The following is a 14,720-nucleotide window of genomic DNA, read 5'->3' as shown; positions in this document are numbered from 1 at the left end:
GCAGTCTGGAACCGCAAGACCGCTACGGTCGCAGGTTCGAATCCTGCCTCGGGCATGGATGTTTGTGATGTCCTTAGGTTAGTTAGGTTTAACTAGTTCTAAGTTGTAGGGGACTAATGACTTCAGCAGTTGCGTCCCATAGTGCTCAGAGCCATTTGAACCACAACAACAACAACAACATTCCATTATCCTGGTTTTGCTTTTGTTGGTGTTCATCTTGTATCCTCCTTTCAAGACACTGTCCATTCCGTTCAACTGCTCTTCCAAGTCCTTTGCTGTCTCTGACATAATTACAATGTCATCGGCGAACTTCAAAGTTTTTATTTTTTCTCCATGGATTTTAATACCTACTCCAAGTGTTTCTTTTGTTCCCTTCACTGCTTTCTCAATATACAGATTGAATAACACCGGGGAGAGCTTCAGTGCTTTCTTTTAGGGCTTGGAGCTCTGGTTCTCTCCCAACACAACTACGACAATTTACAACTACAATACCAATCGTTTCTACAACTACCTTACTGTGTTTTACCTGCCCACTTTTCGACGGACGTCCCTTCTGTGGTTCCCTTGTTCCCTGAGACCCTCTAACCTAAAAAACCGCCCAGTCCCTTCCACACAGCCCCCACTACCCATGCAGCTGCCTCCTGTGCTCACGATGTCTAACGCCTACTGAGACGCTGATATGGAGTATGGCAGTAGTTGGCAGCACAATGCATCTAATATGAAAAGCGTAAGTTTTTGCTTGTGTCCGGATACTTTTGATCACATAGTGTACCTGTTGAGTAAAACAAGGGTGCTGCAATAGTATGGGGAAATACTGATCATTGTGTTGTTGAAGATTTACTGCTGTTCACCTGTAGTATCAATCGCAGGTAGGATGTCGAAGTATTGTGATGGGCTACACTTCCCAACTGTTGGTTCATTAAAGTACAAATGTATATTAAATAGGGTCCGCAGCTCGTGGTTGTGCGGTAGCGTTCTCGCTTCCCGTGCCCAAGTTCCCGGGTTCGATTCCCGGCGGGGTCAGGGATTTTCTCTGCCTCGTGATGACTGAGTGTTGTGTGATGTCCTTAGGTTAGTTAGGTTTAGATAGTTCTAAGTTCTAGGGGACTGATGACCATAGATGTTAAGTCCCATAGTGCTCAGAGCCATTTGAACAATTTTTTGTATCAAATAGGAAATGTTGTTTAAGGACCGATGGTTGCTCAGTGTCGTCTTGTTTCAGCATCACCTACAATGGCAGCAGTTAACGAGGTTCAGCTGACCGCCGCCGTGAACTTGGGCGCCCTTCTAGATGCGGGGGAAGGCGCCGTGGTGATATTAGTGGCGGGCGAGACACGGCTGGCTGCCCACAGGACAGTGCTGGCTGCCAGGAGCCCCGTGTTCCAGGCAATGTTCCAGCATGACACGCTGGAGGCCAGCAGCGGCCATGTCACAATCACAGACGTGGAGGGGCCGGTGATGAGGGAGCTGCTGGCCTACATGTACACCCTTCAGGCTCCCGAGCTGCCTGGCATGGCCCCGCTCTTGCTCGCAGCTGCTGATAAGTACGGCTTGTCCGCCCTGAAGGCTGTCTGTGAGCAGCAGGTGGTCGCACAGCTCTGTGTCGAAAACGCTGCGGCCTCGGCCGTGCTCGCAGTGAGGCATTCGTGCCCAAAACTCACAGCGGCCGCCGTCGCCTTCATAAAGGCCAACCTCCACGTGATGGGCACGAAGGGATGGGCAGACATGATGCGGAACCATCTCGAACATGTCATTGAAGTGAGTCGGATGCTTTCTGATCCGCCACCATCAACCAGGTAAGCACAAGACAAACCACACGTTCGTGTTCGGATGTGTTCAACTGTGTGTGAAATCCTACGGGGTCAAGCTGCTGAGGCCGTCAGTCCCTAGACTCACTCACTACTTAAACTAATTTATGCTAAGGACAACACACATATCCGTGCCCGAACCTCCAGTGGGAGGGGCTGCTCAATCCATGACGTGGCACCTCTAACCGTGCTGTCACTCTGTGCGACCACGTTTGTGTTCCCCACATATATGGCTATGTGTTTATTTTCAAGACCAAAAGGTCGTTAGCTGGAGTGGCTGAGCGGTTCTAGGCGCTACAGTCTGGACCGCGCGACTGCTATGGTCGCAGGTTCGAATCCTGCCTCGGGCATTGATGTGTGTGATGTCCTTAGGTTAGTTAGGTTTAAGTAGTTCTAAGTTCTAGGGGACTGATGACCTCAGAAGTTAAGTCCCATAGAGCTCAGAGCCATTTTTTGAACTAAAAGGTCACTCACATCCTAAGATGTGCCAGTGCTCTAGACTACAACGTAATCGATGGCCGTTTCTTAAAGCTCAAGACCTTTCATTGCCTTCTCCTAAGACGTTCATCGAATGTCTATATTGAAGTATGTTTATAAACAGTTAAGATTTGCTTAAAAAATCATGGAAAAGCGAAGGTTATTACAGCTTAAGAAATTGTTTTGGCCTTCACACAACCCATCCTTATTTGCAGTCATTAGTTCTGTTATATTGTCGTTATTTAGGTTGGATTGGAGGATAAGTTTGTATGAATTCTGCTTCAGAAGAAGAAGCAGAATTCATGCGGCTGCATTCCCGAAACTTAATGGAGCAGTCTTTGCGCCGCGAAAACCTGAAGATTCACGATAAGTTTGTAGTATATTAAGTTGGTGTAATTCTTTCTGGTGGTCACAAACGTGCACTGCTCAGCACAGAAACAGACACACTGACGAGTGCAGTTTGTAGCCAGGCAGACGAGTGCTCAGGCCTTGTTCTCCACATGATGGTACACCTCCTTATAAACTGTAGCACTTAGTTGTTTGGTGGCATTGCTGCTTCTAATAATAATGTACCTATAAATGGCCGCCCGCATCTCGTGGTCGTGCGGTAGCGTTCTCGCTTCCCACGCCCGGGTTCCTGGGTTCGATTCCCGGCGGGGTCAGGGATTTTCTCTGCCTCGTGATGGCTGGGTGTTGTGTGCTGTCCTTAGGTTAGTTAGGTTTAAGTAGTTCTAAGTTCTGGGGGACTGATGACCATAGATGTTAAGTCCCATAGTGCTCAGAGCCATTTGAACCATTATAAATGGCCTCTCACCACATTTATAGAGGTTCAAGATGCAAACTTAGTATTTTGTGTATGTCTATATGTATGTATTAAACTGGGGACCTAGAAACGATGGACAGACTCCGTCCTGCCGTAGCCCTCAGTGGTTCACAACCCCACAACAGACCCAGCAGTCTACCCACCCCACCACTGCCCCACACCGAACCCAGGGCTATTGTGCAGTTAGGCCCCCAGTGGACTCCTCCAGGAACGTTTCATACCACAAGAGTGTAACCCCAAATTTTTGTGTGGTAAAGTAATTCCGGTGTACGCATACATGGAAATGGTGTTTGCACAGCAATTACCGACACAGTGTAACTGAGCCAGAATAAGGGGAACCAGCCCGCATTTGCCGAGGTGGATGTAAAACCACCTTACAAACCATCCACAGGCTGGCCGGCAAACTGAACCTCGACACTAATCTGCCAGGAGGATTCGTGCCGTGGACTGGCATCCCTTCCCGTTCGGGAAGCAGCATGTTAGAGCGCACGGCTATCCGGGTGGGCTGTTATGTCATCATTTTCCACCACCTGAAGGATTGTAGTATGTAGCAGCAAGAGTCAATGAGGCCTGCAACATAATCCCACTTTTCCATTGTGAGCAACGTGTGGGTGCTATTCTGTCATTCTGTGCAACGGATTAATCTGAGATGTACTCTTTACCCTGTGGCTCCTGCAAGATGCAATTTCCACCCCCACACTACTACAGAAGCCAGACAGACGCTCCTAACGTTCTAAAGAGAAATGCCTGAAAAACTTTCAGCAATAAATATCTTCTGGAGTCATCCGCTGTAAGGAAATGACACAAAAATTCACAAAAGTTCTTACGTAATTAGTGGGATACTTGGATACTGGAGTAGTGCTAATTAGCGTAAGAGAAACATGAAACTAACGAAAATTATTATTTTTTTTTGCAAAAATTCTGAGAAATCACAATGGCACTTTTAGTTATGAACTGAACAAGTTATTTCCGGGTTTTTTTCGGAATGTGAAATTACCTCTTAAGGATAGGATCCGCTAATGAAATTTCTATACAAAGTTTAATATTGTTATTGACTTGGCAGAATGGCTGAGTGCTGCGCCTACTCAACTTGAATAATTATCCGTTAGAATGTTGCTAGGTACAGTTGAGGCTGTTGCGTGTGAAATGCAGCTAAGTGTACTGTTGTGGAGGAAATATGGGACTCGAAAGAACTGTAGCGCACAATACTGCAAGCTGTGATGACTGCTGTCTGCGCCGCTCGCTGCCGACAAATAAGATAACTCTCGTTCTATCTGGATTGACCTTCGCCAATTAAACTCTCCCTACGCCTTGATGAAGTCAAGGACTCCTATTCGCCCCTAGTCTGTAACTATTGGCGTGGTACACCGGTCAGATAACCAGTCCACCACGATGCCACTCAAAAATTCGCTCAAAGGCATTTAACTATAACTCTGTCTGTTCACACTGCACAATAACTGTGGTGGCCAACACAGTGAACAATGCTTAATCACAAGGACTCAATATAGAGTCACACTCTGATTCGCTCTCAACAGCGGTGCTCTCCCAGTGAAGTACTGAGGAGAGACTTGTTCCTCGCTCTTTGAGTACGCGTACGAGCGCGCACGCACTCGTTACGTGTTCTCGCTCCAAGAGCGGCAACAGAACAGCCCCTCTCCACGCCAGACGTTAAGGGGTATATCTATCAGTCTATTACTCCTTCAGCTCAAGGTGTCAGGAATATCGTCTGCCAATCAGCATTGCTCTTCTAAAACAGGAGAATGACGTTTCGTTCAAGGCGACCAATCCAGAAATCTGTAGCATCAGCGTTTGGCGTTTTCTGTCTCCCTGTGAAAATCTCTGAAACTGCTTGCTATGTTTGTAAAGAATGTGTAGGCTGGGCGCTCCCACACAATGTAGCGGATTTTGCATTTAAGCCGAACACGGAGTCGCTCTCCCTTTCACTCGGGCAAATTCTGTCTGCTCTATGGGTGGTCGCCGGCCGACGTAGATAGGCTGACTCGTCCTTAGAAGTGACCAGCCTCCTGGCGCGCGGTTTGCCTCTCCCGAACTAAAAGCTTTTGTGACCGTTGTGTCTTGAATGTGCGTGTGTACGCCAGCCTCGAGTATTTCAACCTCGGTGCGCACTTTGCGATTTACTTGTTATTTGAATATCTTTTACATGAATTCATACAACAATGACTTTATCTTATCGCGTTTGGGTTCGAATGAAGCGTCTTGATGTGCGGAATATGATTGTGAGGGCGGAATACGTAAGCAATGAAGGTCAGGAGACCACGATGTCAAACACCATTTTCTATGTTTCCATACTGTGTTGACTTGTCGACGCTTTTAGATGTAGTAAAACATATCACTATTACGACCTCAACCCCACTGCAGGGTCTCACGCTACTAGTAGCCTAGCATTTGCTGCAATTTCCATCAAAATGATGTGAGGCGACTCGGCCATCCGGATGTGCTTTTAATAATTTTACTTATATCTTGACCATACCTTTATTTTTCATCAACCTGACGCATTTCGACTTTTCATCATTTTCAAAGGTGCTGCTATCTCAGTGATATAAAAGGATTAGTTACATTTTATTACATCAACATTCTGGAGCGCCAGACAAGTACAGTCGTGATACAATGTATCTAATGATTTTACGTGACTGACAGAGCACTGCCTTTGAAGATAGGCCGGCCGGGTGGCCGAGCGGTTCTAGGCGCTTCAGTCTGGAACCGCGCGACCGCTACGGTCGCAGGTTCGAATCCTGCCTCGGGCATGGATGTGTGATGTCCTTAGGTTAGTTAGGTTTAAGTAGTTCTAAGTTCTCGGGGACTGATGACCACAGATGTTAAGTCCCATAGTGCTCAGAGCCATTTGAACCTTTGAAGATGACGGAAAGTCGACATGCATAAGGTTGATCAAAAATAAAAGTGTGGTCAATACATAAGTAAAACTATTTAAAAGCCTAGCATTTGGCTGTCTCAGCTTTCCTAAGCTTCCTATGAGGTGCCGATACGAGTGGGCAGCCTTGGCTAGTATTATTTTTTTGCCTAGTTTAGGGTATGGAAGTCAAGATCCGACAAGCACTAAAAAAACTTGTATATATGGTTCTCGGGCGAGACGTCGGATGTCATAGTGAAAACTCCACAATGTTTCATCAGCGCAACTGGCCGACATCTTCAGGTGTGACGAACACACTGCTAAGGCATGACTTGAGCCCCCTATTTATGCCAGTCTCAGGCAGGAAGTGCGCATGCGTGGAGCCGCCAAATTCGATGGCCAATGGCGACGATATCAACCGATAGCTGGAAGGACAGCAACGCCATCTGCAAGATGAAGAACCAAAGACCTCTCGCCCGAGAACCATATATACAACACGTCCGTCGGGAAAGCCTCAAGCAACACTAAAAAAACTTAATTTGGAGTCTGATATATAAGTCAGTGCAATCAAGAGTTGACTTTTTTTCACCCTGCCGTAATGTGTGTCTGGTGCAGAACAGGTAAGCACTACAGCCTCGCCTTTTGTGTAATTGAATGCCATTTCCTTAGTACACGTATTCAATATTCCAATAGTTTGCCGTGGGGTCTGAGGTGCCTGTCATGGTTCGCGCGGCTGTAGGCGTGTGTGTATTGTCCTTAGTGTAAGTTATTTTAAGTTACGTTAAGGGACCGAAGACTTGAGCAGTTACATCCCCTAGGAACTTTCCACAAATTTCCAATTTTTTTCCAACAGTTTCTGTAGCATAATTATTTTATTACTGTTCTCTTTTTCATGCTGAACCTCTCTCTGCGGAAAAATTCTCTGTGCTGGCTTGTGAAGTTTGTTAACTGCAGTTTCTAAATTTATTCTATTAATATATCGATCTCATAGCTCTGGGACCACAGAAATTATTTCAATCCTTTGTGTTATATTACTAGTAGTTGCTGAACCTATTAACAGTCTTAAATGTTGTACAAGCGCGTTTGGATCATTGTTGCATCCGAACTGCAGAGATAAGGTGTTCAATTTCTTATGCTGAATGTGGAAAACTGTGCCTCAACTACGATCGTAGATATTACTCAATGCAAGTTTAATAATTTTTTTCTGTTTATTGGCACACACACTTTGTACTTTACCATTGCTTTGTCATCTTCTTTCGCTATGAAAAGTATTTCTGCGTAAACCTTTATGTGTAACTATACACTTCTGGAAATTTTTGTAGGTACACCAGATTTAATTAGTCAGATCTTGTTATAAATCCCCTGTCTATGACATGTGTTACTTTCTTGCTTTGTTTCATTGGATATGTTCCGAACCTATATGGTCTTTGAATGCTGATACCGTACGTATGTTTTACCTAAATCTACAGCTATGCGCTGTTTCATATATTCCGCGACTGGATCGCTGGATCGTCATCCTCTAGAGCAATTGCTTTATTAATAATTACTTGTGAATTATGCTCCATCCTTTCAGTAACAGCTTTCAGTTTAACACTGATCTCTAGTCTGTTGTCTTGCTCCTAGCAACCGTGATTTTTCACAACTAGCCTTACACACACCCATAATTTTATGTTCTGACGACATTAAACTTCATGACATTAAAAAACTGTAGGAAGCCCTAATCCAGCTATGCTTAGTGGTGGATGCAAAACATCCCACCTAGTATTGTCAGAGCATATAATCCAAAGGAATGCATACACGAATGAAGGGGTCAATGTAATTGTGAAGCCAGAATGTGGTGACATTGAAGCGTATAAGAGACTCATTGAAGGAAAAAAAACAAACAAACAGCTGGTTTCAGCTGACAGTAAAGTTATTTGCCTCTCTATATTGTCTGAGTTTAATTTTGAAATGACATATCACGTTGCTGTACATAACACTAGGCTGTATAGGGAAGTGTAACCACTGGATACAGCAGGCCCTTGTGCCACTGAAATAATAGTAGATGATAAAATAAGAGTGGAAGATGGAAATTTGCCAAGAAAGATGGGAATAGAACCAAATCAGATTTCTGTTGAAAGACAAATAAAATAACATTGAAGGAAATCTGCACAAATATCTGATGGAAGATTGGTACACCTAAGAACTTTTGGAAGTTTTAAAGTCTTTATTTTCACAGACCTGTGGCAAGATGTAAGATGATCACATGTCTTTATATTCTTAGCAGTAGTACCCAGCTTTGTAAAATAAGATACACTGGGATACTAAAATTAGTACTTGGTAGGCACAGTTACAAAATGCTAAAGAAAGATAACTGAACCACCAAAGATGTGGTATGACAGAATAATGATAAAAGTAGGTAACTGATAAGAAGTACAGAGGTTCTCCACAGAATCAGGAAACATCTTGACAAGAAGGGACATGATGAGAGACATGTTATGACATCAGGGAATAATTTATATGGTACTAGAGAGAACTGTGTAAGAAAACACTGTAGGCGAAGACAGTCTCAAATACATCAAATACTCAAGGACATTGGATGCAATCTCTAATATAAAATGAAGAAGTTGGCACAGGAGAAGTCTTGGCAGACCACATCAAACGAGGCAGATGTGTCTCACATCCACAATTCAAAAAATAAATAAAATAAAAATGTTAATGTTAGACATCTGTAATAAGAACTGAAAATGCAGTCTAGTTGATTTTCATGTTTTTATTTAGTGTATAATGAAACTTGAAAGTGTCAAAGAGGAAGACTAAATTGGAAGGTAGTGTGCATATTTTTGGGAGAAGAATGTGCTGTAGTTCCATTTCTACAGGACTGGTAAGAAGAACCTGGCATCATCATATTTAATCAAATGTGACTGTGATGGCCAAATTGAGGACATTAGAGGTTATAGAGATTCCCTCTGGTGCTCATTCTTCCCAAACACCACCTTCAAAGCCACTGTTCCACACAAATGTTTCAGAAATCTTCAGATCCTTCTGCAATATTCTCTCTGTTGCGGGAAATGAGGCAGAGAATGAGGGAGTGTTGGTAACAAAGAAATTGGGACTAGTGAGAAGATAGTCAGGGACAAGAGCAAATATGGTAATATGGTAATACCAGAGAGAGACATGCAGAGATGGATGGGGGTCAGATTGCAGAGAGAGAAAGAGAGAGAGAGAGAGAGAGAGAGAGAGAGAGAGAGAGAGAGAGAGAGAGAGAGAGACTAATACAGCGAGTTAAGTGCACACACAGGTAAGGGACAACGTGATGTTCGTGCAAGTGTGTTCAACATGCTAATTGAGAAGTTAACAAAACTAGTTCAGGTGCCTACTTGAATGAGAGATACAAAATGTGGGAACATGACTTAATCTGCTACAGTCGAGGCAAAGTCCAAAGCTGAGGGAGTGGGAACAGTGATGTTTGTAGCCTGGACTGCCAGTGTAGTTGCACTGAAGGGAAATGCTGAAAAACAGACATGATAATTCTTTCCAGAAGAATAGTGCAGATTGCCCTACTCCAAGCTTGGAATTTCAGATTGGCCAGTCTGGAAAAGTTTTGATGTGCAGACAAACATTTCTGGAGCAGTAGTACATACAGAACCTTGCAAGTAAACAGTTGAAGACACTGATAGCTGAACAGAAGAAGAAACAGAGAACTGTTGAAAATTTTGCAACAACACAACATTGTCCAAAAAATCTCGCATGCCTGAAAACATTTCAGCCAAAGCTGTGGTCAAGAGAAAAAGTTAATTGATAAAACCAGACAGCAGCAGGCAGATGAAAGATGAAATGATAAAGTACAGAGGTCAAATTCTGTGAGAAAAGATGAGTGTTTGGAGGTAGCACTGTAACTGCAGGCAAGCTGTGATTTGAGCACATGAAGGTGAATGCCAAAAACCCATGAAGTATGCTGAAATGGAGAAAGAATTTTCTGGTTCACCCTAAAGAATGTAGTATTGTGTAGTACAGGACTAAACAGTTGGAATATGTGTTGGAAGAATAGCTGCTCAGCAAATCATATTTTTAAAAACATTCCTTTTTACATAAGAGATAATCAATAGTAAAAAGTTTTATGGTACTCAGAAAAAGAAATAAAAAGTCATGCCATGTGTGTAGAAGTATACTGGCAGTTTTAATTGAGGTGTTCTTTTTTCTAGTTTGATGAAGAGCCACTGGGAATCTCTTGCTCTACTGAATTTATCAAGGAAGATCCTGAACAAAATTTGGAAGCTGGTGGAACTCAGAATATTGTAAGCTTTAACATTTATTGCATGCAGAGTAAGGACAATTTTCATAGGTTGATTGTTTAATGTGAAAAATACATTGCAGTGGAATTAGTGGCACTAATAATTACACAGTATTGTTCTAAAACTGCACATGACTTGGATTATCATAGATTATTTGCTGTCTGTTCTAAATATAATCTGAACAAGACTTGTCACAATATGTATAATCCTATTTTCAATGACCCTACTTGATATCAATTCCTAATTGGCTTTTCACCTGCCGGTATGGTGTCTAAATTTCTGGATTCTCCTTGATCCTGTTGCTTTGTTAGGCACCAACTACAGACCTTTTTCACTGGAATTGCAGTTGTCCACATTATGGCTTTCTCTTCACTTATATTTTTTATACAGTGATTCTTCAAATAATTTGCTACTCAGATTTTTCAGTAGTCGCTTTAATTTTCCCACAAGTTCTTTTACAAGGTTAAAATACTGGAATGTTTGCTAACAGGCATACCAATCAAGTAGCCATCCATAACCTTTTGGCGCAGATCAGATGATGGCTAATCAGTCCTACAACTGCTGCACAACTAACAGCGTATACCTTATGTAATAAAATTTCATAGGAGCAAAAATGATCTAGTACCACTATAGGTAGACATTATCATACACTAAGTGGAACATACAATGTAAACTTCCTAGGCATCCATGTAGACATTTTAATTTTTATGTGTTTGAGCTTAAAAGATTGCACATGGCTACAGGTGTCTTTCTCCAAAGTTTTCTGTCCATTGCTGGCATCCTCTATCCATCCACATCTATGGTTGACTGTTAAATGTCTTCAGAGGCCATCGCTCCACCTCTTCCTGGCTCTCCCTGCGAGTCTGCCTGCAGGTATGATATCCAGGAACTTCTGTGTCCAGCTGTTGTCTTGTCAACGCCAAATGTCCAGTCAACTTGCTTCTCATGATTCGACAGGTTAGTTATTGCCTGAGCTGCAACCTTTCCAAATCGTCAATTTGTCCCTGTGTCAGGTGTTTGTGAGGTGTGACCTGAGATGTGAACAATCACCTAAGGTGGGTGCACCCCCTTGTGAAGGGAGCCCCCAATTGGGAGGAGTGCACCGTCAGAGATGCTGCCAATTATGGGGGATTTTCTCCATGTGAGTCACTCATCTTCCCAATCATTGTCTACGAAACGTAAATGTAATGAGGTGAATGATTTAAAGACCCTTTCCCCTGCACCATGGTTTCTCGTGGTCTCATATACACAACTGCTTACTGCCTCGCTTCTCTATGGCTATCCTGTTCATGTCGAGGTCCATAGAACTTTGAATTCTTCCCGTGGTGTAATTTACACCAGGCTACTTGACAGTCTGAGGCCGAAATCCAATCTCACCTCTCAGAACAGGTTGTCATTGCCATCCATCGATTAATGAAAAAGGTAGATTACTCCTTAGAGCCCACCTGCACTCTTTTCCTCACCTTCGTTAGAGTGGTGGCTTCTTGGCACAGGTCATCCAGCTCAATGTTGCATGATGTTCCATTCACCTTTGTTTGCAGCTAAACTGGACATAATATCTTCTGCATCTCATTTTCTGAAATATGAGAAAATTCAGTTCTGCTTTTGAATACTCCACGTCTCAGAGCCATATATCACCACAGGTGCAATGAATATTTTACATGGCCAAACCTTCAATTGCCTTGAGACATACTGGCATTGATCCCAATTGCACATGAAGAGTTGTCCATGAAGAGTGCTCCCAGATACTTATATTCAGATTCTCTTGTTGGACCAGTCTCCCAGCCAGACATCAAATAAAAATGGGAGTCAATGAGTAGGCATATACTGATCAGCCAGAACATTATGACCACCAACCTAATAACCAGTATGTCCATCTTTATCATGGATAAGAGTGGTGAAGCGCCTTGGAATGGAAGCAGTGAAGCCTTCGTAGGCTGCTAGAGAGAGTTGGCACCACATCTGGACACACAAGTCACCTAATTTCCACAAATTCCAGGTAAGGGGGACGATGAGATCTGATGCCTAGTTCAATCGTGTCCCAGATGGATTAGATTTGGTGAGATAGGAAGCCAGCACATCAGTTGGAACTCGTCATTGTCTTCCTCAAACCACTCAACACACTCCTGGCATTGGGACATGGCACATTATATTGTTGAAAAATGCCACTGCTGTTGGGAAACATGATTATCATTAAGGGGTGTATGTTTCTCCTTGGCTGTCATGGTGCCCTACATGAGCACTGGTGGATCCATGGATGCCCATGTAAATGTTTCAAGAGGATAACGGAGCAACTTACCAGCTTGTTTTTTACGTCCCATGGTATACGTGTCAAGGAGCTGTTCCCCTGGAAGAGTCCTGATTTGCAACCTAAATTGGCATGATGGAGGCATTAGGATCCATAAGACCATGTAGTGCATCGAGAATTTCGACGCAAATTTGAGACCCTCAGCTTTCCACCATCTTGAACACCCAATATTTTATTTACGAGTGTGAAAGGTGGGAGAGTGTCTACCTCGTGCCAGTTTTCTGTGTGCGCAGGGTGTGTCTGTGTCAAAAGAATGCTACAGTGTGGACAGTTTATCAACGTGGGCAAGTGGTTGCCGCGCTCACCACATAAGCTAGATCCCCAGCACAAGGAGCAAGCGTGCCTAACTTTGTGATGGTGCTACGTCAGTCATTATTGTGAACAGTTGAATTATGTTAAGAAAAAAAAAGAGACACTCACTTATTTACTTGCTTACTTATGCTCTAGAGATATGATGGTGGACTTGCGAGAACTTTGAGAGTTTTCTGGAAATGAATTTATTGTAAAAGTACTTGATAGTTTCTGTTGGTCTGAGAGTCATTGGGATTACGAAGTATGGTTCATTTATGTGAGAACTGTTATGTGGTGTTCTGTTTGTGGAAGTGAAAATATAGTGGGGTTGATTTAAAAGTATCTAGAGTGTATAGCATCATTTTAAGAGTAGAGAAAATTCCTTTAAACAGTATTATATCTTCGGAGAAGAAGTTGGAGAGATTGATGAGGCCAACTATCCTGAAAATAAGATCAGCAAAGCACCTCCAAGGAAGTCCAATGATGAAGGGGACGTGTGAGTCTTGCACACCAACACCACACTGCTTCCTCTATTCGCCAGAAACCGCCAGAACCATGTGATTCCCTACCAACGCACAAACGTCCAGTGCCTGTGGTCATGTGCTATTGCCTTGACAGGTTTAGATTGAAGGTAGTCATAATGATCTGCCTGATCAGTGTATAAGGAGTGGTCTAAACGTTTCCATTCAGAAGTACACCAATTAGGCTAGATCGCTGTGAGCATTGACACAGTTATTTCGCCTGTTCATCAGTTTGAAGGTACATATTTGTTAAAACATCATGTCCTGCTGTGTGAAGTAGTCCATAACTGCATGCTGCATATCATTCTATAGGAGTTTTTTACCCTTAGAGTCCTTTCCTAAGGGATCAAAGGTGTGGTAATCACAAGGGAGAGATCAGGACTGTAGGGCAGGTGCAATTGTCTCTGACTTGTGTTGGCATAACTTCTGCATTATGATTTTTGTTATTTGGGTCATTTATTATCATGAAGCAGCAGCACCATTCGTCATGCATGTCCGCAGTTCATGGTCTAGTGGCTAGTGTTGCTACCTCTGTATCACGGGATCCTGGGTTCAATTCCTGGCCAGGTTGGGGATTTTCTGTGCCTGGGGACTGGGTTTTTATTGTCCTCATCATTCCATCATCATTTGTGAACTTCGCTAGATTGGACTGTGTACAGATTGGTAAATGATACGGGCACTGATAATTGTGCAGTTGAGTGTCCCACAAACCAATCACCAGCATCATTTGTCATGCACCATCCCACAGTGCTGGTTTTTGACACATGCTGCCCCATACACATTCATCATTCTTCAAAAGAATTCTGCCAGTTTTTCTCCTTCTCAGCCAAATAAAGAAAAACAGCACATTGTTTCTAAACACATGCACCTTGGAAAAACACAAATGTCACACTGATCCCATAACTACATGTCAGTGCTTACATACCCACATCAAAGTCCTGCAACATTGCATATATGCTGCAGGAACGCCCTCAGAAACTTTTTGATCATCTCTTATACTTACTAAGAAGGTCCACTCAGTGTGATTTAGGCAAAGAAAATAATTTTAGCTTCTTTCAAGTTTTTAAATTATTTTCTTTGCCAGTACACCTAAAATAAATAAAATAATTGTTTAATGCTCATACAAGTAGTGTGTCCATGTAGGTATGTAGGTCTGTGAAGAACGTATTTTACTGAAGATATTCATTTCCAATTTAACATTGTGTTCTTACTGCACACCTCTGTAGGATAAATATTTATTCAATTGTAGTTATATTTCCCCTAAAATTATGCCATAGGTCAGTACTGAATAAAAGTATGCTAGGAGACATTTCTGCATGTTGAAACACACGTATTTGAGCTTTTTGGTT

The 14,720-nt window shown here is 42.9% G+C and overlaps 1 protein-coding gene across 1 annotated transcript in view; it reads left to right on the top strand.

Annotated features, from left to right (window-relative positions):
• Positions 1–1,194: 1,194 nt before the first annotated feature.
• The window catches only part of LOC124553414 (speckle-type POZ protein-like), a 137,591-nt gene continuing 124,065 nt past the window's right edge, over positions 1,195–14,720 (top strand). Inside the window, exons 1-2 of the mRNA XM_047127278.1 lie at positions 1,195–1,758; positions 10,162–10,254. Coding sequence (XP_046983234.1) covers positions 1,195–1,758; positions 10,162–10,254 — 657 coding nt within the window. The remainder of the gene's footprint in view (positions 1,759–10,161; positions 10,255–14,720) is intronic.

The sequence above is a fragment of the Schistocerca americana genome, chromosome 11 (genome assembly GCF_021461395.2).
Source record: "Schistocerca americana isolate TAMUIC-IGC-003095 chromosome 11, iqSchAmer2.1, whole genome shotgun sequence".
Taxonomy (NCBI): domain Eukaryota; kingdom Metazoa; phylum Arthropoda; class Insecta; order Orthoptera; family Acrididae; genus Schistocerca; species Schistocerca americana.
This window is presented reverse-complemented; position numbering and strand designations above follow the sequence as displayed.